This window comes from Histoplasma capsulatum, genomic scaffold (genome assembly GCF_000149585.1).
Source record: "Histoplasma capsulatum NAm1 scaffold_4 genomic scaffold, whole genome shotgun sequence".
NCBI lineage: Eukaryota > Fungi > Ascomycota > Eurotiomycetes > Onygenales > Ajellomycetaceae > Histoplasma > Histoplasma mississippiense.
Genome location: NW_001813979.1, coordinates 1,998,309 through 2,022,150, shown reverse-complemented (window position 1 = coordinate 2,022,150; position 23,842 = coordinate 1,998,309). Strand labels below are relative to the sequence as shown.

Here is a 23,842-nt window from a genome sequence, read left to right as displayed (position 1 = left end):
GCCTCACCTTACCCAATTACCCCTATCCTCTTCCTTTCACCATTTAAACCCGAGCTCCCCCAACAGCGCCGCCCACAACGCACAATAACCCCCATCCATCCTCACTCACTCACGCCTACTTCCATACACTTTCATTGTGTGTCCCCCACCCCCACAGACTCGTCATCGACACCCTACAGCCCCTCCCCGGCGACCGCAAATGTTTCCGGATGATCAACGGCGTGCTCGTGGAGCGGACGGTGAAGGACGTGATCCCGCCGCTCAAGACTAATTCGGACGGGCTGAAGCAGGTGCTGGATGAGTTGCTGAAGCAGTACAAGGCGAAGCAGGATGAGTTGGATGGGTGGAAGGTTTGTTTTTTTATCTGTTTTGTTTTGTGGGATCTGTTTTGTTTTACTCTTTGTTCTTGTTCTTCTTCTTCTTCTTCTTCTTCTTCTTCTTCTTCTTCTTCTATTTATCTCTACTGGCGGTGATTGAAGCGGAAACTTGTTATATTATGATTACTAACTAACTGGTGACCATTGGCTTCTACAGAAGAAGAATAATGTCCAAGTCGTGCGGGAATAGCAGGAAAGGGATAAAACCGGGCTGGAATTTTTTCCAATGCGGAATGCATGGTTCCGGACGCTATCTATCAACAGCGTCTCGCAGCCGTCTGGCATCATTAACAACATCATCTGCATTGGAGGTGTTTGGCGTAAAAGTTTTTTTTTTTTTTTTGGGGGAGGGCTGGCCGTGCGGGGGTGGACCTGGACAAAGGCATTGTTGCCCAGGCAAGCCCGGAATTTGGAAATTTTTAACGAAATAATTTGCTCTATGATCTGTACTCCGTAGACTTTGCACACGTCACAGTTCGTGTTCTACTTTGGGTACCGTCTTGTCATTGATTTATTGATTTTATTATTTTACTTCCTTTGGGGGGGTGTTCAACCTGGCGGTCAGGGTGTGTGGTCCATGATGCAATTTTTCTTGGACGACGAACCATTTGTTTTCTATGCAGGCGTGCCTAACGCATACTCTAAAAAAAAAAAAAAAAAAAAAAAAAAAAAGAATCAGAAAGTACATGAAAAAGGAGGAGAATATTCTGGGATTATGGGGAGGAGTCAAGCACTGAATAGGTTCCAGGAAAATAATATTCCAATGGGATCCGAAAATTCTTGTTTTGATATTTTATATCACTTTTACATTGCTTTCATGGAAATCAGCTGGTTCCCTTGCTTAATGATCTATATTCGGCGACATGGACTTGGAGGGACGGTTTGGTTCTCCTCCGCTCGAGCACCAGACGGAGAATTTTGTTTGTTCCTACAACGTACGGAGTACACCTTCCCCCACTTGCACGATGCAAAGTGATATCACCCAACTACAATCGTTCCAGGGTTGTCTCCTGCAGTAAGCTGCAGATGTTCGGTATGTGCCTGCCATGCTCATTCATCCCACTGAGTTGGCAGAGCCAGTCCACAACATCCCTTCCCCTCTTCGAATTCAGAATCTCCCCAAAAGTTGAGTCCATGCTCATGGATGCGCTAAAAACAAGCCTTATCTTTCAAACATGTTGAGGGGCCTACCCCAGTCCCAAGTTTCACGGCCTTTCGTTGGGTACCGAGAGGTGCGTTAGTTTCAAAGTCTACCGCATGGATGGAGCCCAAACATAACGCAGCCTAGAGAACATCTCAACAGGAAGCGTAGTTCTAAGTTCCCGTGTGTCGTTGAAGTGTCGACGAGGTCGGGATAGCCGGGCAAACATCAATTTTAGGTGGGAATTTTACTCTTGAGGAGAAGTTGATAAAACAAAAAGGTGGTTAAAAAGCCAACGCCAATGCAAGGACACTTCATGGTCACCATGCATTTAGGTGAATCCCCACTGCAGTAGCGAACATTTTGGGCACACCAGAGAAGCACCCACTCAGTATTTTGTTCGAAAAAGTGATGAGAGCGCGTGCGGATGATTTCAGGCTGTTCAAAACATAGCGCGGGTAAAGGAATTTCCCAACTAACTGAAACAAGTTTGATGTTTGATATTTTTCTGGGTTTGGTTGTCGTAAGAGAGAGCCAACATTCAACCTAGGTAAGACGAATGTTTTCCCAGGGTTCGGCGGAGTTTTGAGGACATTTTAATTTCTGGAATCCAGACTCGCTCAGCCAACCGCGTTTTTTTCAACTGGGAGAAGCCAGAGAATTGGCGGGTTTTGACTGGTTCCGCAAGAGACGTCTACCGGTGTACGGAGTAGCCCACCCAATTGTCGCGTCTGTTGTCATGCTTTTTTCCCATATATACCGAACGATGATTCGAGGGTAACAACAGCTAGGAACCCGTCCTGGCCATTTGCTGGAATCTTCTTGACGTCGTCAAAGCTTCCATGCGGCGCTGCGTAAAAACTCATATACCTGGCTTTTCTCATCGCCATTATTTCTGAATTAAGGGCCGTTGTTTTTTTTTTTTTTCTTTGCTTTTTGCTTTTTCTGTGGTTACCTGTATCGCGATTACCGCCTCCAACACCGCCTTCTGGGTTGAGCTTGCGTAATATTTACCTGGTGGTTGCCGTATTGAAATACCCATGTCTTCTCAGCCAGTGTGGAATTCTTGCGGTTCTCTTCCGTCCAGCTATGCTCCACGACATCCAAGACGCCCGAGACGCCCAACAGATCCCCTAGTTTTATCTTCCTCTTCATTTTCATTCCCAGCCACAATCGACTTGCTTTGAGTTTTGTCCTCCTGTTGACCCGGCCAGACCGCCAAGTTAACTCGCTAGCTCATCGACGTTGTGCGCGGCGCGAACACCGGAACTCACCGCTGGATTCCGGAAAGCAAAAGTGAGCAAGGGAAAGAAAGAGTGACGGAGAGCTGCGGATAGATATACAAGGAGACGGGAAGCAAGAAAACGGGGTGGGTGAGGCTGTCTGGGCCTGTCACTTGAGACGAGTCTGCCAAATTGCTACTTTGATCTATGACCTGCTCGCTTTTGGCCATCTCGTTCCTATATTTCTCTCGTGCAACTGGTTTGTCTACAAATTAGAAGAACGGTAACAACCTCGTTGCACAACGCGTAGCTCCGTTGCTGCAGCCGAATCAAGAACTATCAGCCCAACCTGGAATTTGGCTGTGCCCTATTCCTGGTCAATTGACCCGCGTTATCCCACCCATCACCGCCCAACCCGTTTAGCTTTATCCACCATTCCCACGCCATACCTCCCGATCGCATCGCTAGATTTTAAAGAAGGGTTGCTAGCCAGTGCGCGCCAACAGCGCGTTTGAGAATTAACTGTGCTGGTCCCGTTCAATAGAGGCGCCATTATAGCGCAGCAACCCGGTAGGTTACCGACGAAAGAAGCAGCCACTCGAGTGCCCTCTCTCCCCACACCATGATTTTTGAAGTCCCCGTTCAGGGCTGTTGTGAAGCAAATAGCTGCCCAGTCTGACGTACGTTGACGCAGGGCTGCATAGAACCCGCAGATCCTGGGACTCGAGAGGAGTGACGTGGTCATTTAGTCCCTGTCGACGGTAATTCCCGTGCGCGTATCCAAAAGACGTAAAAATCATGTCGTCGGCCTCTCCTCCAAAGGAACCAGAGGTGGAACCAGGAACTCAGTCAGGCGAAGACGCGGAGCATATGGAACGAGAACACCAAGATACACAAGCGCAAGGTCAGGGAGAATTTGAGGTGAAAGAGCAGGATCGATGGCTTCCAATTGCAAATGGTTCGTTAAGCGCGTTCTTGCATGTTGAGTTTTTTTGGCTTTGAATTGTGCATACTCCTCCTGTGTTCTGATTTGCCTTTTCTACCTTTACCGGGTGGTCACTGGCTATTCGTTATCCCACCACAGCTTTCAAATATCCGACTGGAAGGGTTTTTTTTTTTTTTTTTTTTTTTTTTTTTTTTTTTTTTTTTTTTTTTCAATCAGTTACACCTGCTTAGGATAGCAGCGCACCCCTTCTGGTCCACTTTTCACTACATCATGCTAACATCCGCGATTTGCTCTAGTTGCTCGCATAATGAAAACCGCTCTCCCCGACAACGCCAAGATCGCGAAGGAGGCGAAAGAATGCATGCAAGAATGTGTGAGCGAGTTCATCTCGTTCATCACCAGCGAAAGGTATGCATTCTGCCCCTTCCATTTTTTGGCGATGCACAACAACGATATTTGAGAACTAATTTACGCCTTCTAAACTTGCAGCTTCGGAAAAATGTCAACAAGAGAAAAGGAAGACGGTCAATGGGGAAGACATCCTCTTTGCGATGACCTCACTCGGATTCGAGAACTACTCCGAAGCGCTGAAGATATATCTTTCAAAATATCGAGAAGTGAGTATAGGCTGATTACCTGTCTGCTCCTCCTAATTTCTTATGTAATTTCCTTTTGTTGCCTCAACTTGGGGGGGACGCAATATCTGAACAATTGAATTGATTGGTTTGAGACCCAATCCTCAAGGGGGGAGAACCAGAACCGGCCACCGAGCAGCGGGTACGGCGGACCAGTCGGGGCAACTGGAAGCGGTGCCCCAGGTGCTGGCAATCCAGCGGGGCCAGGTTTCGCGGTCGCACCCGAGACTTCCAGCAACATATTGAGCCCGAACCTGGACCCCAACGAACAGGCCGGCGCAACATACGGATATTCCACTATGGTGGCCCCTTCGCACAATGGTGCAGGTGGCGAGGCTTACTGACTCTCGCGAACACGTTTCCTGGTCTAGGGATACGCTCGCGAGTGACTACAATGCAGAATTGTAGCTGTTTGCGACAACCCAGGCCTCGAGCAAGACCTGATGAAGTGACGTTGAGATCTAGGATCATGAAGAGGAAGGGGAGGCGAAAACGAAGCAGACGAGAGGCAGGAAGTGTGGTTAAAGAGAGTTGGAAGGGTGTGATGGCGATTCGACCAATTTGACAGCGGCGAGGATTTTTCTTACCTTTTCTCCTAGTTGTCATTTCCTTTCTTTCTTATTTTCCCATACAACCTACCTATTTTATGGGATAACTTGTATACAATTTTCAAAGCTTCCTTGAAGGAGCAAAGTCATAATTCCAACAGAAATTGAATCAGCGGAGAGATCATGGGATTGAAACTGCACTGAAAGGATTTGACCTCAAGGACACCTTGGTTTTTTGATGTGCAGATAAGAATAGACTTGATTCAGGGGTCACTTTGTCATCCATTTCTGCTAGGTGCTACATTTATTTATTTAATGCATTTATTTTCAATTTGTCTGTTTCTTCTTTTCGATATCTGGCATGGTGTTTTATGTTTGGCGCGTATCCTGATACCAATGCATTTTGATAAATTACCAAGGAATGCCAAGCAGTTACCCTGGAAAATTTATTTTCCACTCCAAATTTTGATTGGCTGATGAGAAATTAACTAAGCAGAGATTCATAACTATCTCACATGTTCAGCCAACTCGACGAACAGCTATAACGGGATGGATGTCCTCTAGCTCAACCTGCTTGAAATAAGCAATGGCCCGAGAAGGCAGCCCTAAGCGCCGGAAGCTGGACTCAGACCGCTTGACTCCAACTTCGTCCAGCCAGCCATCCAGACACCTTTACGCCCCACGAAGTCGACTACAAACTAACCGAGATGACAAGCTTGTCAGCACCAGTCGTGCGTCCACTCCCCGCGGCATACGCAATGGAGATTCTACCCCTCACCAGGAGGCGTTTCAAGGCCCAGAATCACTTGTCGATATCGAAGACACCCTCGCACTAGATCGGGACTGGTACACAGGTGACGAATTAGGACATACCTTCGGTGACGAGACTCATAACCCGTTCGGTGGGGCGGACAGCACATGGGCGGATCAACAGCGCGAAGCAGCACTGTCCGAGAGGAAGAATAACAAGCGCATTAGTGCCCGCGCAGCGCAGAAGCAGAAGGATGTCGACGCCTGGGAGACGAATCGCATGTTGACCTCTGGCGTGGCACAGAGGAGAGAATACGATGCCGACTTTGACGACGATGAAGAATCCACTCGTGTTCATTTGCTCGTGCATGATTTGCGCCCACCGTTTCTAGACGGCCGGACGGTTTTTACAAAGCAACTGGATCCTGTCTCTGCTGTGCGGGATCCACAGAGTGATATGGCAGTGTTCAGCCGGAAGGGAAGTAAGGTTGTGCGCGAGAAGAGAGCGCAGAAGGAACGACAGAAGCAGGCACAGGATGCTACTAAGATGGCTGGGACGGCACTAGGGAATCTCATGGGCATTAAGGAGGATGATGGAGATAGTGCAGCAGCGATCCCTGCGGAGGAGGAGGGCCAACATAAGGGTAGTAAATTTGCGGAGCATTTGAAGAAGAGTGAAGGAGCCAGTGCTTTTAGCAAGAGCAAATCGCTTAAGGAGCAGCGGGAGTATTTGCCAGCTTTTGCAGTCAGAGAGGAGCTTTTAAGGGTTATCAGGGATAACCAGGTAGTAATTGTCGTTGGGCAAACTGGTTCAGGAAAAACCACCCAATTGACGCAATTTCTTTACGAGGATGGATATGCAAAACTTGGAATGATTGGCTGTACGCAACCAAGACGTGTCGCTGCGATGAGTGTCGCGAAGCGCGTCAGTGAGGAGATGGAGGTTAAATTGGGAGGTCTTGTTGGATATGCCATTCGTTTTGAGGATTGCACCAGCAATGAAACAGCTATCAAATGTGCGTTATGAAATTCCTGAGGTTGTAACATGAGGGATTACCAACTAACTTCTATGTGATCATTAGATATGACCGACGGCGTGCTGTTAAGAGAGTCTCTGGTTCAACCTGACCTTGACAAATATTCTTGTATTATCATGGATGAAGCCCATGAGCGGGCCTTGAATACGGACGTCTTGATGGGTCTCATTAAAAAAGTTCTTGCCCGTAGACGGGACTTGAAGCTCATTGTCACTTCAGCCACCATGAACGCAGAACGATTCTCGAAATTCTACGGCGGAGCTCCAGAGTTCTTCATCCCTGGACGGACATTTCCTGTAGATATTCAATACTCGCGATCACCTTGTGAAGACTATGTCGACAGTGCAGTGAAACAAGTTTTGGCTATCCATGTTTCGCAAGGACCTGGGGATATTCTTGTTTTCATGACCGGGCAAGAGGATATCGAGGTGACTTGTGAAATAATAGCAGAGCGATTAGCCCTCCTAAATGACCCCCCGAAGATTAGCATTCTGCCAATATACAGTCAGATGCCGGCTGACCTGCAAGCAAAAATTTTCGACAGGGCCCCGCCCGGAGTTAGGAAGGTGATTGTTGCCACCAACATTGCGGAAACTAGTTTAACTGTCGATGGAATCATGTATGTGGTCGATGCTGGATTTTCTAAATTAAAGGTTTATAATCCACGAATGGGAATGGACACCCTCCAAATCACACCCATCTCGCAAGCGAACGCGTCGCAGCGTGCTGGTCGTGCTGGACGAACTGGACCTGGCAAAGCTTATCACTTGTTCACAGAACTTGCGTTTAAAAACGAATTATACATCCAGACCATCCCTGAAATCCAGCGAACAAACCTGTCCAATACAGTGCTTTTGTTGAAATCCTTAGGGGTCAAGGATCTGCTCGATTTCGACTTTATGGACCCACCGCCACAGGACACTATTACTACGTCGCTCTTTGATCTCTGGGCACTGGGCGCCATTGATAATCTTGGAGACTTGACACCAATGGGTCGCCGCATGAGTGCTTTTCCAATGGACCCATCTCTCGCGAAGCTTCTCATCAGCGCGTCTGAAGAATATGACTGTAGTGAGGAGATGCTAACGATTGTTTCAATGCTTTCCGTACCTGGTGTATTCTACCGGCCCAAAGAGCGCCAGGAAGAATCAGATGCTGCCCGAGAGAAATTTTTCGTGCCTGAATCCGACCATCTGACTCTGCTCCATGTATACACACAGTGGAAATCGAACGGCTACTCGGATGCATGGTGCATAAAACATCCCCCCCTCCGGCCAAAGCTCTACGTCGAGCCAAGGAAATCCGTGAACAGCTTTACGATATCATGGCGATGCAGAAAATGACCCTAACTAGCTGCGGAACTGACTGGGACGTTATACGAAAGTGTATATGTTCTGGCTACTACCACCAGGCTGCCAGGGTCAAAGGGATTGGCGAGTATATTAATCTCCGCACTAGCGTAACCATACAACTTCACCCTACGAGCGCGCTATACGGTCTTGGTTACCTTCCCGACTATGTGGTATACCACGAATTGATTCTAACGAGCAAGGAGTATATGTCTACCGTTACATCTGTGGACCCTCGGGTATGTTCTGATTCAGCAAGCTTTTAACTTCTCTTTTTTTCCTTATTTTTGTTCAAGATATACTTTTCCCGTCTTCCTTAGAACCGACCACATCAAAATACTTCATAGTGTCAAAATGACTAACACAAACATCAAAATCTCCAGTGGCTTGCGGACCTAGGTGGAGTTTTCTACTCGATAAAAGAAAAAGGTTACTCGGCCCGTGAGCGCCGTGTGACGGAGCATGAATTCAACAGGCGGATGGAAATCGAGGCACAGATGGCTGCTGATCGCGAACGTGCAGCTGAGCAAAAACGGAAAGCTGCTGAAGAGGATACACTGCGACGGAAGCAGGATGCGGAAGGTAGCTCTGCTCATGTAGGGATGAAACCTGTAGTAAAACTGCCAGTGAGGAAGCCTGGATCTTATGTCCCTGCTGGGGCTTTGGTTAGAAGACCCATTATGAAGAGAGGGGCGAGGGGTTTTTAATGTTAGTTTCTCGCTTTATAAACATATAACAGCATTGATGCTGGTTAGATTTAAATTCAGCAAATTTACCTGTGTATTTGTGTCATACGAGACCAACAGCCGAATGGAGCTAGGTATTTGACAACCCAAAAAAAGGTCAGGATTTACTCTCTTATCTACATTGTTCTGGGTTACAAAGGATATAAAATAACATATTTACGAATTGGCTACCCTTGCAGACATATCTGGTGCCATGCTATCCAATGCCAAAAGACCGCAACAACCAGAGAGAAACACAGGATATAGTCTACATAATTGTTTTAAAAGACCTGAGGTGGTTTATATAACATGCATAGTTACAAGCTGCTTTAAAAAAACAGATCACAACAGAAGAGACGGAAAAGAAAAAGAAAAGAGGAGCCAGCCTAGTTAATAAAATTGATGCAGAAGAAATGTAGTATCAAACTGCCAAACACGTAATCCGCGAATGCCCTGTCAAAAATAACGGATCAGTCTCAGCCACGCATGGTATTTTTAAAGACCCCTATAAAACTTGCAGCCATCATGTGCAAAAAGCCAAAAAATAACGGAATAGACTAATAATCTGGCAAACTGTAACTCGGAGGATAACGAACCTTTCACTAGACAATCCATTCGACGGGAGATCTCCATTCGCCGGCTTCGAAACGGATTTGGACGTAGACGTAGATTTCCCATCTTTCCCACCTTGGTGGCTCGTCTGCATTCTCAAACTAGCAGTGAGAACGAATTGACCGACAGCAGCAGAGAAGCCACTGAGAAACGCATTAAATGGCTAAATGGAGTGATTGGTTTTAACATTGTTAGGTGAACGGGTTTTTGTTTTTGAAGAAATTGCGGCACGAGATAATGAATAAAAAAGTCAAGAAGAGGGGGAGCGGCTTACGTAGTTCCCGGCCAGTATACAGTATAAAAATTGTACGCCTCCTACAATAAGTAGGAATGCCATGAATGAATCTAACATAAGGGTTCTTTTAGGTGTTTGCGTCAGATATCGCTGCCAGATGCCAACCACGATGTCCTGAGTTCGGGAATTGACAGAAAGGGAGGCGCCTGTCGAATGGCTTTGTGTCGACGTTGGATTGAGAGTCGTCTTTGACGGTGTGGGAGGTGAAGAGGAATTGGCAGCTGGTTGGCCTGATGCCACACGGCGTTTGGGAGCCATGGTGAAAGAGCTTTGACCCACCGAGACAGCTCCAAGACAAGAACGCTGCCTGAAAAGAGGTAGTGGTAGTGGTATTCTCTTCGATTCAGTATCGCTGCTCCGTTAGGCGCGTAAGCGGACGATGGTTTCTGAAGTTCTGATTCAAATAAGCTGCGCATCCACAATATTTCTTGAAGCCAGAAGCCAGCACAAGCCATGGTAGTCTCATATCACATGACCAAATATTCACGTGATTTCGCGTTGGATGGTGGTCCAAGCTCCATTCTCTAGCATCCAAGTTATCAGAATAAGCTTCCGTCGCTGCTCTTCGTGGACAACTTTCATATCAGCAGCTATATAAGGCATTGTCCTTCATTTCAGGCTAGAGGTAACTCAATAAAATATGCAATAAAAATGGTGCGTACGAAGCTTATCCTAGCCACCTAACGCAACATCATCGCTGAAGTCCTCTACACCCCCCCTCCAACCTTCCCCATGCTACAGCTACCCTCCCTTTGCACCCCAACCGCCCCATTTCCGTTTATTGTTTTAATACACCTTTATATAGCAGTTAACACCCACTCCAACAGCTTTCCTCTCAAAGTGTCCACAACTCGGCTGCTGCCCTGTCCGTCCTGACATCCTGTGGCGGGATTATCGGCTATGCACGCACCGGCTCCATTGCCTCCATTGCCGCCGGCCTCTGTGTGGGCGCCATTTACGCTTTCAGCTATTTCCGTTTTCACAGTGAACAGCCCCATGGCGAAGAATTGAGTTTAATTGCCTCTGTTATGCTAGCGGGAAGTTCGATTCCCAGAGCGCTGAAGACGAGGAAGCCTGTCCCTGTTAGCCTCAGTTTAATGGCTACGTACGGCTTAATTGTGTTCTGGTTAGCATATAAGGGTAAAAGGGCGTCTTAAAATTTGAATTCTTGGAATTCTTGGAGTTTGAGTTGAGAGAATCCTGCGGAAGTGTGGATTTCGAGCTTGTGATGTGATGTGAGCCCCGCGTATTGTGCGGTTATGACATTTCCGTCTGGTGGCGTTGCAAGGTGATTTTTAATAGTCTTCATTTATGCCACAGATATCATACGACCGGATGAGGGTGCATGCCCAGTACGAAAGCATTGGCACTTGAGAAATGTCTACGATTAGCGGGAGTCGACTGATTGATGATCTGGTTGAATCACACTCGTATAATCAGGTGGCCGAGTCCACAATTGAGTTGTAACCTTCATCTGACGGAAAATCACAAATATATCTATAAATGACATTCAGGGCCACCCATCATACATTCTTTCTCGTAGAGTAATAGATGCTGAAACGCGCAAGGAGTAATGCGGGGGTGGTGAATTGGGAGAAAAGGGATACAAATTGAAACATAAGTGAAGTGGCATGTTAGTCGAACATAATCGCACAATTTGTAGAAAAGTAGCTTCTCACGATAAAGAACCCATCAGACACAATCCAAATACCTATCATCATATTCTGACAGCTTGTTTAATGATATCATCTGGCTGCTCATTGATCAGATTTCCAATTTCCGTGCTGTCCCTCATTACCTGACGAGCGTCTGCGTCTTCAATGTCCATATCATCCTTAACCAGCATTACTGTTAACTCCGGAACCATAACGGATTGCACAAATCCAGATACCCCAGCAGCTTTTATCAGGTTATCGGTAGGCGCTAGGCGCTTGAATTTGCCCGCAAATTGGCCAATGATGGCATCCATCCTAGGAAAATGTCGGAATTAGTTATTTAACGAGCTTTTGTAGAAACGTTTGGGGGGTGGGAGAAAGGCGCATTTACATAGCTTTTGCCCCCCAGGGGCCATAATATCCAGGTGAGATTTTCTCCACTCCATCTCCATCAACCGTTAAGCGTAGGCTTCCTTTCTTTTTTCCAGTACGAGAAGATTCTAGCACATTTCTGTAAAAGGAAGGCTTTTTACGTGTTAAAATTTCATCCAGCTCCGCATAATGTTTCTCAATGCGCTTGTGAAGATTTTCCCAATCAATCTTTGGATACCCCCTCTCAGCCCATTGATGCTTTGCGGCTTTGATCCTGTGATCCCTGCAGAACTGGGCTTTCTTCCTGTAACTAAGGCCCTGATTGGACCTTAAATCATCTATGAACCTGGGATCAACAGCCTGGCCACACATGGGGCAAATTACCGCTTTAGCTCTGAGGGTGGCGGATTCAAGAGCTTGCTTTTCGGCTTGTGATAGTTGAAGGCTTACGGAAGAAGATACTGAACTTAGTGAGGACAATGAGGAGCCATCATCATCATCGAACGGTGATGTGCCATTGAAAAACGATGAACTAGATGTGACTTCGTTTGGAAAAGATAGAGGAGTTTTGAATTTGGGGCCATCTGAGGAGATCTGGGATGAATGGATGGCGGAATCCTCATTCGCGGTAGAAGGAGGAACTTTGAACTGTTTGGATGGCTTCTTCTTCAAAGCAGTATGTAGATTGGCGCTTCCATAAAATGATTTCATTGGAGGAGGCCTAGGACAAGAGAAAAGAGCATCGCTTTCCATTTTGAAAGTAGCCCTAAACGGAGTCTCCTTAGACGACGCAGGTGGAGAAGGCTTCATCTTTCCCGATTGTTTTTCTCTTTTCCGCGGGGTATCAACGGCTTTTTTCCTCCGCTTTGGGTTCCGTTTATCATCCTCGCCTCTGATGTCGGCTTCGCTTTGTGGTTGTTTATCCAATCTGCCCGTCGTTTCGGTTTGCGACCATCCGTTTGATTTCCGTCTGGGTTCAGGCTCAGGAGAAAGTGAGACTTCGGAATGAGTGTTCAATTGTTCGCTTTCGTCCGTGGAGCTAAGTGGTTCGTCGTCCGTTGCAGGTTCTGGCTTATTCTTCCTGCTTGTCGAGGCACTGTGCCCTGAAACCGATTCTCTATGGTTTATCAACCGGCCCCCAGCCTGGCTTAGAGGAGCACCTCCCACATAATTGTGTTTCGTTTGGAGGTTTGACGCATAGCTAGAATCAGGTCGTCGAGAGACCATTGTTCAGATGAGCGATGGCGAGCTATTTAGTAGGCGGCAGGTCCGTAAAGGTTCGATGGGCAAATTCACAGTCTTGTGGACCTGTTGACGAGGATCAAGTGCGACAAACACTCTTCATTCGCGAAGAGGAGCAGCCGTATCTCCAAAATTAACCCAGTTGTCGCGTTGGAATAGGACACAGTTGCAATTCAGTCATGGAGCGTAGGCTGGGGCGTTATTTATTAGCTTCACGCCAGCTCAGGATGGGTTAATGGACTGGACGCGCAGACGACCAATTCTGCCTCGAGATTGCCAAGCACGGCTTTCGCTCTACATCCAGTATGTATACACTGCAACAAACTCATAGTAAGTATGAAACTTCATGTCGTCTTCAATACTTTAATAAAACTACATAAACATAACTACAGATGCACCTCCGGTATTTTTGCAAATAGTATTTAGAAAACCCGGTTAGCCCATCATCAAGAGCACCCATCGTCTATGAAGAGAACAAAATAGCAATTGCCTAAAGATGCTGCAAAGGGTATACTTTACATAACTAGTGGATACATGTATGTATGTTCTGGATGAAAATTTGACAACTAGATCACTCAAAAATGGAATCAAAAGACAAAAGACAAAAGACAGAGTCAAAATTAGTGGATACAAACAATGGCTGCCTCAAGCTGGCAAAATCATTGAAAATCATCGTTTGTCCATTTAAGAATAGATATGGACGAGTCTTAAAGCAGGTGCATGGATTATATACATAAGTAGAAGATGGAGACTGGTATATACCGATATATACAGCGACAGTATTGTCGAAGAAAGAGAATGAACAAAGAACACCTAGCGCCTTCGAATGCTGTTCACTACCCAAAAGTCATCTTAATATCTCCATCTTTTCGTTCATCGTAATCGTCATCAGCCCACGCATTGTGGTTGAGATTAATACTGCCAAACCTTGGGCTGGCTCCTTGAGACGGTATTGGCGATGGGGTTAAATTCCTAGAGGACAAATCACGGGACAAGTCGTGGGATAAAGATGAAGCCAAGGCCGGTGGTGAGTATGAAGGAGGGCTGACATATGACGTATCAAAAGTCATCTGTATGTTGTCTTCATGATTGTCATGGTTGACTTCGTCTGAGTTTCGTGGGCGGCCAATATCAGTACGCGATGTTGTTCCCGAAGATAAACGGTAAGGGTAGTCATCGGTTTCTCGCATCTCCGTATTCGATACCGTCTCGGAACTTGCCGAAGGCTTCTCATTTGATGAATATCGAGGCAGTGGGGACGGTGCATTGAGATCAATTTTTATCGGGGGTAGAGTGGACTCTAACTGTTTCACTTCCATTTGCTCCGATTCTAACTCGGCGCGGATAGCATCGATATCAAACAGAACATGATCAGAAGCAGAACCGACACCGCTCTCGGTAGAACGTCGTGAAGCATGGTCCTTGTGATCGACATCGTAAGTTTCCCACCCCTTTTTTTCGGCCAGTTTTCCACGTTTGAAGAAACCAAACCTAGCTTTGTCAGGCTGTGCCTCAGCCTCTTTCCGTGCTTCATCGATTTCGCGAATCAACTCTCGCTGTCTTTCCGAATGTTTGTCCGGGTCAGGATCTTCGATTTCAGTAAACTCATCGCTCTCCACTTCCCAGCCTAGCTGGCGAAGTAGTTTTGGCATCGCCGCGCGATAGGCCATGTGCCCATTGACGAACTGCGTTGCATCCATGTTTTCAATGCCAGGAACATTCTCAACAGGAGCAAGACCGGCTACCCGCATAATTCCACCGCTGGTTGCTCGGAATAGGTACCCCAAAATCCAATCATTGGAAGCATAGCCATTAACGAACCTGCCAGATACAACGCTTCGCGCTTTCATATATTCGTCTTTATTTGCGACTATTGGGGAACCGAACAAATAGACGTTTTGAATTAGCCCATAGGCACCTTTGCTCGCTAGCTCCTTCAAACAAGAGAAGATTACGCGTGATCCTAGGGAGAAGCCTATCAAGGTTATAGGTCGATTGCCTAAGTTCCGAGCAATGATGGAATCTGCCATGACGAGGCCGGTTGCATTGGCTCGGACGAGGGAGACATTCCACGGATTATCAATCAAATACGAAAGCTTGGTTAACACAATTGGCAGTTGTAAAGACGCCATTAGAGCGACAAGGATAGTACTTCCTAGGACTTGCTGAAGGCCTTGAGTGAGAGCCTGTATTGTGTTAGAATTACGAATTTGCAGATGATTCATCCATAAATGGTACAGTACATACCTCTGTAGCGAGAATATTAATAGTATCTCCCATACTTTGAAGCATCTCCGGTTCCCAAAGAACGGAATAGATATCACCTATGATAGGGTCCACAGTACTGAACGGTAATCGGACGTCGTCGACTTTACCAGTCATCCACCCAGAAACGGTAACAATAAGGTTGACCCTTTTATTATTATGCAAGGGCCGATATTCAAACGTTTTTACGGCACCAGTTCTTCTATGGGACGCTCGGACTGCAATTGTTCCACCAGTAAGCGTAGCACCAGATGCTATGAGTGCTGTACCGCCAGCGCCTCCTAGGAAGGCACCAGTCCCCGTGATTCCAATAGTAGAAAACCCCGCCGCAAGACCCGCACCAATAACTGGAGCAAGCAACCCTGCTGAGAGGCCAATTACCAATCCCCCACCCACGGTTGCAAGGCCCATGATCATATATCTCTTCTTTAGCGCTTGTTTCCGCCGCGCTTCCATATTTCCTGCCTCATCCCAGGTCTCCTTACTTTTCTCCTCTTGCATTTCCAAAGCATCAATAACCCGCTTTTCAAACCGACATATTTGTGACCATGACACATTCAAGGACTCTCCAACTCGCTCCAATAATCGCCGTGAGCGAGCATCGTACGTTGAGTCCGCAATAAGAACTAAAAAGAGATCGCAGAGCACAGTCCATCGAATATCGACGTCAATACTTTCTGACGCCGGCATTTCGGACGGAATTTTGACATTTGGCGAATCTTCATCGCCGCGGTAGTCGTAGGGAGGGGGTAGTACGGATGGCGACGAGCGCGGTTCGGAAGCTACCGATGTTTCACTTGAATTAGGGGGCTTATCCTCCGCCGCAGCAGAGGAAGTGGAAGGTCTGAACGTAGTCTCGCTACACATAGGGTTTTTAATTCGCGAATTTCTCATAAGTGGTGGGACAAGGTCGGCTGGTTGGACACCATGCTCTGCCAGCTGCTCGATCATGATTTGTTCCGCAGAGTCAATATCCATATGTGTATACAGCCGTATCATCATCTGTTGGCCCCATTTGGCCATGGAATCGATTGCCGAAACTATGTACTTCTTTGTGGATCTTGATGGATGAACAGCCTCAACCTCTTTTACCATTTGGTAGATCATTAGCCTTGTCACCCCAACGTATGCAATTCTTTGTCCTTCAGTTAGAAGATCTTTCGTGGCTTGTAATTGTGCGAGAGGATCTCGTTGTTCTTCTTCAACCCCAATTGCGTTGCTTTCTGGCTCCTTGAAAAGGTATTTCGTATCGTCATCTAGACTGGTGACTGACTGTGCATCTTCGTCAATCTGGACCCTAGTGTATCCTTTCCCGGCACCCCCCAACCCCTGATATACAGCTGCATCATCTTCCTGGGGTGCTCCGCGAGCAACAATCCTGCCATAATCGTCATAAACATCAAATCCCCCCAAAGCAGGCATATCTTTCCAGTCATCTTCATCAAGGTTGTCATCTTCATTGACCTCATCCTCGTCTACAGCAATACGTTGATGTGACCATTCCGAAACGAAAGCCCCCTGGCTTGACCCGCGCTTGTGGCTGTTTGAAGCCTCTAAGTCTTGTGACTGGGGCTTGTTTGGATTCTCTGATATGTCGGGAGGATCCATCGTTGGGAGTTCTTTCGCTATATTGGAGAGACTAATAGTAGATGTGGATTGCGAAACACGTTCCTTCTGAGTCGACTGTAAAATTATGTTGGATGTGGTAGCAAACGCTGCTTCGTCGTTTTTCGATAAGCTTGACTCTTGTGTGCTTTCCTTCGCAGTTTTCATCTGATTCTCAGGGTCTGGAAGTTCATCGTTGTTCGGCTGCGCGGACTGGTTCAAGTTTTGGATAGGCAATCCAAATTCGTCAATATCGGCAAGCTGTAATTTTCCTTCTGTGTTTGATTTTACAAGGTTTGCCATTTCTAGTTTATTCGTATTAGTGCTCGAGAGTATTGAAGAGCAAGGTGGTGTCAGCGCCCCGTTTTCTCCAGCTTTTGCTGGGGCAGGAGCAGTTTCGGAGGAATCCAGGCATTTCGAAGCATCGGCAACGGGGTTCATTATAGTAACCTGGAACTTTATCGTTTACGTTTAGAGATGCGTTATTTCGAATGAGAAGTTGGTGGACCGTAATAATCAGATTGCTTGACGCATCCGTAGTCCGTCAACTCGACCCTGAGATAGAACCAGGCCCATCGACGAAGGTGAGGGCGGATGAGCGCTGTCAAAGCCTCCCCGATTGTGCTGCTCATTCAGCTAACCCTGTTACTTCAAACGCCGCCCCTCACTCTCCACTCTTCAATATATTGACGATGGGAAAAGATATCAGCTATTATTTCAGGTGATGGGTGCGGAGGGGACAAAATAGCAAACAAGAAAGTCTCCCTAACGCGCCCGAGAGACCTTTCTTCCAGGCCTTTGAAGAGTGAAATAGAAGGTCAGCGCTTCACGACTGCAGCATAATTTCTATGAAATAAAGTACTGCTGTTTGTATTCAAATGCCCATTCCTATCGTGTTGTTCTGATATACCACCATCAGGTTGTCTCGAGTCCTGGGGGAGAAACAGATGAGGCTCGGCTAAACCTTCCTTCCGTATTTATTTAATCGAAACTTGAGCGGAGTCGATTCCACAACACGCTTTTGAACTTGACCTCATGCTGTGAAAGATCTATCCAAGGACTTTACATTCTACGGGTGGTTTTCATTTCGAGGGCTAAATATTTATCACAAGCATCTTATTTGCTTAACTTTGCAACTCAAAATCCATTGTAGGGTTAGCATATATTTCCGTGCAGGGAATATTGGCTATTCTCACTGGATTTGGGAACCTCAACCAACATTCAGTCTGTCTGCTGGATGTAATAAATGGATGTCTTTTCATTCATCATAATATAGGGGAGCATTCTATGATATTGCAACTAGTAAAAATTACCACCATCGCATTGTCGAACGAAGATTAAAATTTCTAGATCCGAAAGGCGAAAACAACTTGAAGCCAACCTATTGAGAAATCAACCAACCTCCATTCTCTTCCAATCTGTGATGCAGTGCAAGAAGTCTCCCATATCATGGGAAATGCCTGGTGCTACTTTCAATCCTAAACGGAATGCTATTAATATACCAAGATCAAACGGAAAAATTTGCAGGCTTCCGGCTGAGGATCCTGGGTGAGTAGACTAAGTGCACCTTAGTCAAATACACCTCTTTTCCGTGCAAATTCCGACTCGGACGATTTTTTCTGGGACAATTTGGAATTCATCTCTGTTGACGGTTGAACCATGAATCGAGCATTGTTTCGGAGACCTCACTTTGACTGCTTCGGCATTATCCTGTGAGTGTCTGGCACAAATCAGGCGCCCTTTGGTATCCCATATCCGTGGTTTACTCTCCCATCTCTAGGTGATTTCCTGGATGGGGTGTTACCAGATCGAGGGAAATAGTGGAACAAAGCTGAATCGAAAATCGTCTATTCTTATTCCGTCAGTTTCGGCATCATTAGCCCTGCCGAAAAATGAATGGAGCATCATTGATCCTGGGGATTTTGTGGTGTGAATCTGTGATGATCTCGATGATTTTCACAGTTATCTGAGGGAATTTCCTTTAGTTCACATCATACATTCCAACAAAGAATTTCCACCTTTGTGAACATACCAACATCAACTTAATCGCCCACTTGACGTGTCCGGGTTGTTATTATGATATAACCGTGCCAAGCGCATCTCACTACCTCCCATTAGTGAGTGCGCCACACCGTAAAGGTAATAACACCGCAACGGTAAAGGTACCTTTTGTATGAGTTCATCATACAAACAGTACTTATAGAAAAACATGAATATCTTCAATATTATAGTAGATATGAGTTCTATATTATAATTGAAGTATATGTATCATGCTCTAAGTATATCCCAATATTTTTTTAATAATAAATCTCTCTCATTCTCTTATACTTGAAATCTGCTATGATGAATTTGAATGAATTTAGTAAAATTCATTTTAGATATATTTTTATTTAGAAAAAAATATTGTAATATACTTGAAATATGTATCATATACTTCTATTATAATATAGAACTCATATCTATTATATTGTTGAAGATATTCATGATTTTCATAAAAATGAAAATAGGTATCTTTTATATGAGAATCACATACAAAAGATACCTATTTCAAATTATTACCGTTGCGGTGTTATTACCTTTACGGTGTGGCACACTCACTAATGGGAGGTAGTGAGATGCGCTTGGCACGGTTAGCCCTAGAATCAAACCCTCCTCTATGGTGTGTAGATCAGGCGATCTGCAACATCACCAGCAGAATGGGGCGTAATAGTCCGAGTTATTGATATTGAGCGGTACGATGTCACTTAGCATATCTGGCTGGGCTCTTACCGGGAAACCTTATCATAGAGTCACTGAGTGCGGTGGATGAGGCTCAAAAAACGAGTGGCGATGGCGAGTGCAAGCAGTATGCCGGAAGAAAAAGTACTCGACAAACGAGGCGAGATGGGTGGCACCATGGCCAATGACATGTTTCACTCACCACATTCCCGGTCATAAACTGCTGGGTAACTTCTATTAATGACTCTGCTCAGTATATCTATCCAGCCTCAATCGACTCGTCCAGTTGAATTTCTCTGAACAAGTCTCGGTCATCACTGTGATCAGGAGTTCGGTTTAATCCAACTTACAGAGCGAGAGACTTCTATCAAGAATTAAATATACCGCATTATTGTCCCAAGTTATTGAGTTCTGGTCTCCCAGAGGGATCTTTACTGTCGCATCGGTTAGGATTCTCGTCATATCTAAACGCGGCGAGCCATGTCGTCGGAAATAGGTACGGCCCTCTTCTCTGGTCCCAACTCGTCAAAGCTAATAGGCGTCAACACAGCTCCCATCCTTCAAGTGACAGGGCTAGGCCTCAAGCTTTCCTTGTCATTGAATACTGTCGCCTGTGAGGTAGCAGCTGATGGCATAGATGTACATAGCATTGCGAAGGGCGTCTCTTTATACGTGACGGCTTTGAAGCATGTTGGGCAAAGTCTCCAGGCGGCGGATTCTTCGCATTCGTCATCAGCTTTGCGCACTGCACAAGAAATTAGTAAACAGAGCCAATCAATATTTTCTGACTTTGAGAAAATGTTGGAACAATCTAAGCGAAAGGATGGAGGCTCGGTTCAGGAACGGTTCAAGCGCTGCTTCAGAAAGCAACATGTTATGTATTTGCTGGCTCATCTTGAGGCGTTGAAGTTGAGCTTGATGGTAATGTTTCAAATCCTCCAACTTGGGAGGCTTCTTAAAAGGTACTGTAAAATTGTTTCAATTTTTTCTTCTTAAGAAATCTGGAAAGCTAAAGAGTAAATATATATACAGGAATACGTCAAACTCTGTGGGAACCGATACCATCCAAGAGGTGCGTGACGAAATTCAAAACACGATAATCGCCCGACATTGGTCGATATATCGGTTTAATAGGCTACATAGCCACGCTATTTGTGAAGCCGCGGAATATCTTCAAAGTGCAGGCCGCCCCAGGCTGTCTAATCCCGGGACTGGATTGCCACCGCTATCCACCATACCAACAAAATTGCCCACAATATCACCTGGGGACCTCAATAACTCCCTCTCACCGTTATCACAGGATGTCACTAACATGATTCGTATATCCTCCCGCGAGATTGATGATCTAGTTACTCAGTGGACTCAAGTGGGCGGCTTCCAGGAGCTACACGCAGAAACGCGCCGACGGCATCATGTGTCATATGCATCTGATATGGAGAACGATGATTGCCGCAACGGTTTGGAAGGACGCGGCACTCAAGGTCAGCGTGCTGACCTTGAATGCATTGCCTCTCGTGGGAGGAGACCTTATCGTCAAGCAGCAAAACTCGCCACTGAATTTCGAAACGATTATTCTAGCCTTCAAGCGCGGGTTGATAGCGATACTGAAGAGTCGAGCGATATTGATGCGCAAACTAGACGCGGAAAAACAGTTAGATTTTCTCCTAGTGCCAATACGTCGGTAACAGAGGAACGCAACAATCACAGAAGAAACGGCGGGCCCATCAGCATTTATACAGGCAGGGATAAACCAAAAACCTCACCCTCTCAAGTCCGAATCCCAACTCCGGAATTCCATGCGGATAAACAGCAGAAATCCTATGGGCACCCACACGCGTTGCCAAGCAGTCCGCGGACCCTGCCCGGAGCTATCCCTGAACGACAGCCACAAATATATAGGACCTCTAACTTATCGCCTAGCACCGGTCCTTGTTCACTTGCGTCCAGCCCCACCCGCCGGCAATATACTTCCAATGCATATCCTTCTTCCCATTCGTATCATAATGCAACGCCTGCGCCCTCATATTCCCCTCCAATAGATACCGGCAACCAACCCTACACAAACACTTCCTTTTCCACGGAACATCCCTATTATCAGCAAAATCACCATGTCGACTCCCATTCACGCAGGAGGAGTTATAACTACGCTACTGTGCAACCGCCACGTGAGCGCCAGCCAAGGACGACGACACAGAACGACGGAAGCTTCTCAAATGATCACTAGATGGAGCAGCTATTACAACGACTGTGAAAGAGTTTAAGGACTCGTGATATGAGTTTTACTGTTATTGTTAATTGCAATCATATGTTTTGAAACAGGAGTTGGTGATATCTTGATTTTGTGATATATTATTATCCTATTCATTCACATAAACTCATACAAGCTTTTTTTCATTCTCTTAAACTTTTTGAGAACGTTTCGGCTTCCCTTGCACACTACGCGTGATGGAATGAAACGATCGAGGTTGCCTTAATCGCCATGTTTCATCACTACTGCCATATTTCCGTCGTGGAATCTATCAACCTAGCACCCCCTCACCGCTATTTACTCTTTGTTATTGTAGAAAGATCATTTATGAGCCACGTATTGACCCCTTCCAAACCCTGAAATCATATCTCCATAGGCCTGTGGCCACAAGAACCCCAGATCATCAAGCCCTTGGTGCTTCTAGAAACAAAATAGTGATATTTTGTATAGTACATGTACAGTACATATACAGTACGATATTTGGAGTAATGATAGATATCTTTTGGAAGTCCAGATACGTAGCGCTCTTTCATTTGTTTTAATACTGATGGCACCTTGCTGATTAATAAATGCCTCCCGCGGCCCCTGGTGCTCTGTGGAAGGCAGTAAGGATGTCTTGGAGTATCCCTAAGACAGGGAACCTCCTCTGGAGGTTGCGCCACAGAATAGTAGTGACAGGAAAAGACATGCACTGGATTGACCCCGAGAGGCAGTTATGCCCCATCCATGGATGCGATTTCAGCATCCATCGCATTTGAGTAGGCTACTCAGTTGGTTGCGAGAGAGATCTGAGAGAAGGTGGACAGCATCTCAGGCAAGCTAGGTAGCCAAACACCTATGGTGAAATCTGGCAGTAGGTCAAAGTGAACGCCTTCGCAGCCATGACTCCAAGGTTGCTGGAAGGTTTTGAGAAGATTAGATGAACAGCCCATTTTCAGACTGCAATGTGGGTCTTGTGGGACATCTTTCTCTCCTATATGCGTCAGGGAAAGCAGGGCCCATAGAAAAGGAATATAGATGTCAGGGACAAAGATATAGAAACACCTGATGGTCATGCACTTGAGATGGCCCCCTGAACTATCGCGGAGGGTGTAAAGGCCGACAATGATCGGGAAATGGAGTGCCACCTTGTTCTTTAATAGCCCTTTCCTACATACATAGTACGTACATACACGGCGTAGTAGTGTCTTGATGGCCAAGTGTAACCCTCCCAGCTAGCAAGGCCCCCTGCCGGCTGAAACAAGCCTATATAACACGCCGGATAAATAAATGCCACCGCTGTAGCCGCTAGGAGGATAAATTGGAGGGTTGCTGTTTGCCTTCTGTGATTGGTCTGGACGACTTTAGCCATAGTTCTCGAAGCAAGCGGTTGATAAAAAGGTTAATGAGCTCGACGTCAGATTTGTGACTTGACTGGTTTGTCGTCCAAATCCATGCCAGCCTGCAACCTCACGGGAAAAGAATATATTCAGCCAACAACCGTCGTGGCCGAAAGCACACTACGAAACAGCTAAAAGGAATACCAAGGTAGTCAAAAATAAACTGTCTATTGATATCGACGAGCTATTCCGTGCCGAAGGTCCTTATTCCTTCTGCGAACCATCGGATGTCCTTTGGACTCGCAGTATATCTTAAGCATTACTAGAGATCTAATAACTGGAGAAGTCATGATATGCTGGATCCCAGGCATGCCTACTTGATTTGTCTCTACCCGCATCGACCCCTCTCCTCAATTGAGTGGTTAGCGCATTTTTGACCTCCTACTTCGTATACAATGTCGACGGTCACGGAACGACCAGAGATACCCCCTCGTGCTTCTACTGACGCCCAACCTGGGGGTCTTCAGCAAACTCCTCATTTGGCTGACAATCCTCCGACACCGCCTCCCGGAGATGTAGCATCCGCCCCCCCATTCAACCGAGTCTTTCGCAGTTGCATTACTTGCCGCCGCAGAAAAGTGAGATGCAACAAGATCCATCCGTGCTCAAATGCACAAAGGCCACACCGAGTGTGTATTTCCCGGCCCGGGGAGAACTCCAAGAAAACCCCAGAAACCGGACAGACAGCGCATTTATTATCTCCGACTGAAAAAAGTGGAA

At 46.2% G+C, this 23,842-nt stretch overlaps 8 protein-coding genes across 8 annotated transcripts; 3 read left to right on the top strand and 5 right to left on the bottom strand.

Annotated features, from left to right (window-relative positions):
* Window positions 1-992: 992 nt before the first annotated feature.
* HCAG_04605 (predicted protein) lies at window positions 993-1,425 on the bottom strand (the record flags this gene model as incomplete). The annotated part of the gene is made up of 2 exons (XM_001540715.1): window positions 993-1,018; window positions 1,317-1,425. The coding sequence occupies 2 exons, from the start codon at window positions 1,423-1,425 to the stop codon at window positions 993-995; spliced, it is 135 nt and encodes a 44-aa protein (XP_001540765.1).
* Window positions 1,426-2,484: 1,059 nt separating this feature from the next.
* On the bottom strand, window positions 2,485-3,203 carry HCAG_04604 (predicted protein; the record flags this gene model as incomplete). The annotated part of the gene is made up of 3 exons (XM_001540714.1): window positions 2,485-2,716; window positions 2,793-2,978; window positions 3,142-3,203. The coding sequence occupies 3 exons, from the start codon at window positions 3,201-3,203 to the stop codon at window positions 2,485-2,487; spliced, it is 480 nt and encodes a 159-aa protein (XP_001540764.1).
* A 791-nt stretch (window positions 3,204-3,994) lies between these two features.
* Window positions 3,995-4,666, top strand: HCAG_04603 (transcriptional activator hap3; the record flags this gene model as incomplete). Its single annotated transcript, XM_001540713.1, has 3 exons — window positions 3,995-4,095; window positions 4,205-4,304; window positions 4,418-4,666. The coding sequence occupies 3 exons, from the start codon at window positions 3,995-3,997 to the stop codon at window positions 4,664-4,666; spliced, it is 450 nt and encodes a 149-aa protein (XP_001540763.1).
* Window positions 4,667-5,456: 790 nt separating this feature from the next.
* HCAG_04602 (pre-mRNA splicing factor ATP-dependent RNA helicase prp16) lies at window positions 5,457-8,751 on the top strand (the record flags this gene model as incomplete). The annotated part of the gene is made up of 5 exons (XM_001540712.1): window positions 5,457-6,636; window positions 6,703-7,906; window positions 8,011-8,245; window positions 8,390-8,671; window positions 8,746-8,751. The coding sequence occupies 5 exons, from the start codon at window positions 5,457-5,459 to the stop codon at window positions 8,749-8,751; spliced, it is 2,907 nt and encodes a 968-aa protein (XP_001540762.1).
* A 366-nt stretch (window positions 8,752-9,117) lies between these two features.
* HCAG_04601 (conserved hypothetical protein) lies at window positions 9,118-9,896 on the bottom strand (the record flags this gene model as incomplete). The annotated part of the gene is made up of 3 exons (XM_001540711.1): window positions 9,118-9,184; window positions 9,328-9,506; window positions 9,618-9,896. 3 exons carry the CDS (start codon window positions 9,894-9,896, stop codon window positions 9,118-9,120), a joined length of 525 nt encoding a protein of 174 aa, XP_001540761.1.
* Window positions 9,897-10,289: 393 nt separating this feature from the next.
* HCAG_04600 (conserved hypothetical protein) lies at window positions 10,290-10,795 on the top strand (the record flags this gene model as incomplete). The annotated part of the gene is made up of 2 exons (XM_001540710.1): window positions 10,290-10,292; window positions 10,466-10,795. 2 exons carry the CDS (start codon window positions 10,290-10,292, stop codon window positions 10,793-10,795), a joined length of 333 nt encoding a protein of 110 aa, XP_001540760.1.
* Window positions 10,796-11,355: 560 nt separating this feature from the next.
* Window positions 11,356-12,892, bottom strand: HCAG_04599 (predicted protein; the record flags this gene model as incomplete). Its single annotated transcript, XM_001540709.1, has 2 exons — window positions 11,356-11,608; window positions 11,685-12,892. 2 exons carry the CDS (start codon window positions 12,890-12,892, stop codon window positions 11,356-11,358), a joined length of 1,461 nt encoding a protein of 486 aa, XP_001540759.1.
* Window positions 12,893-13,743: 851 nt separating this feature from the next.
* On the bottom strand, window positions 13,744-17,080 carry HCAG_04598 (predicted protein; the record flags this gene model as incomplete). The annotated part of the gene is made up of 2 exons (XM_001540708.1): window positions 13,744-15,093; window positions 15,155-17,080. 2 exons carry the CDS (start codon window positions 17,078-17,080, stop codon window positions 13,744-13,746), a joined length of 3,276 nt encoding a protein of 1,091 aa, XP_001540758.1.
* Window positions 17,081-23,842: the final 6,762 nt, after the last annotated feature.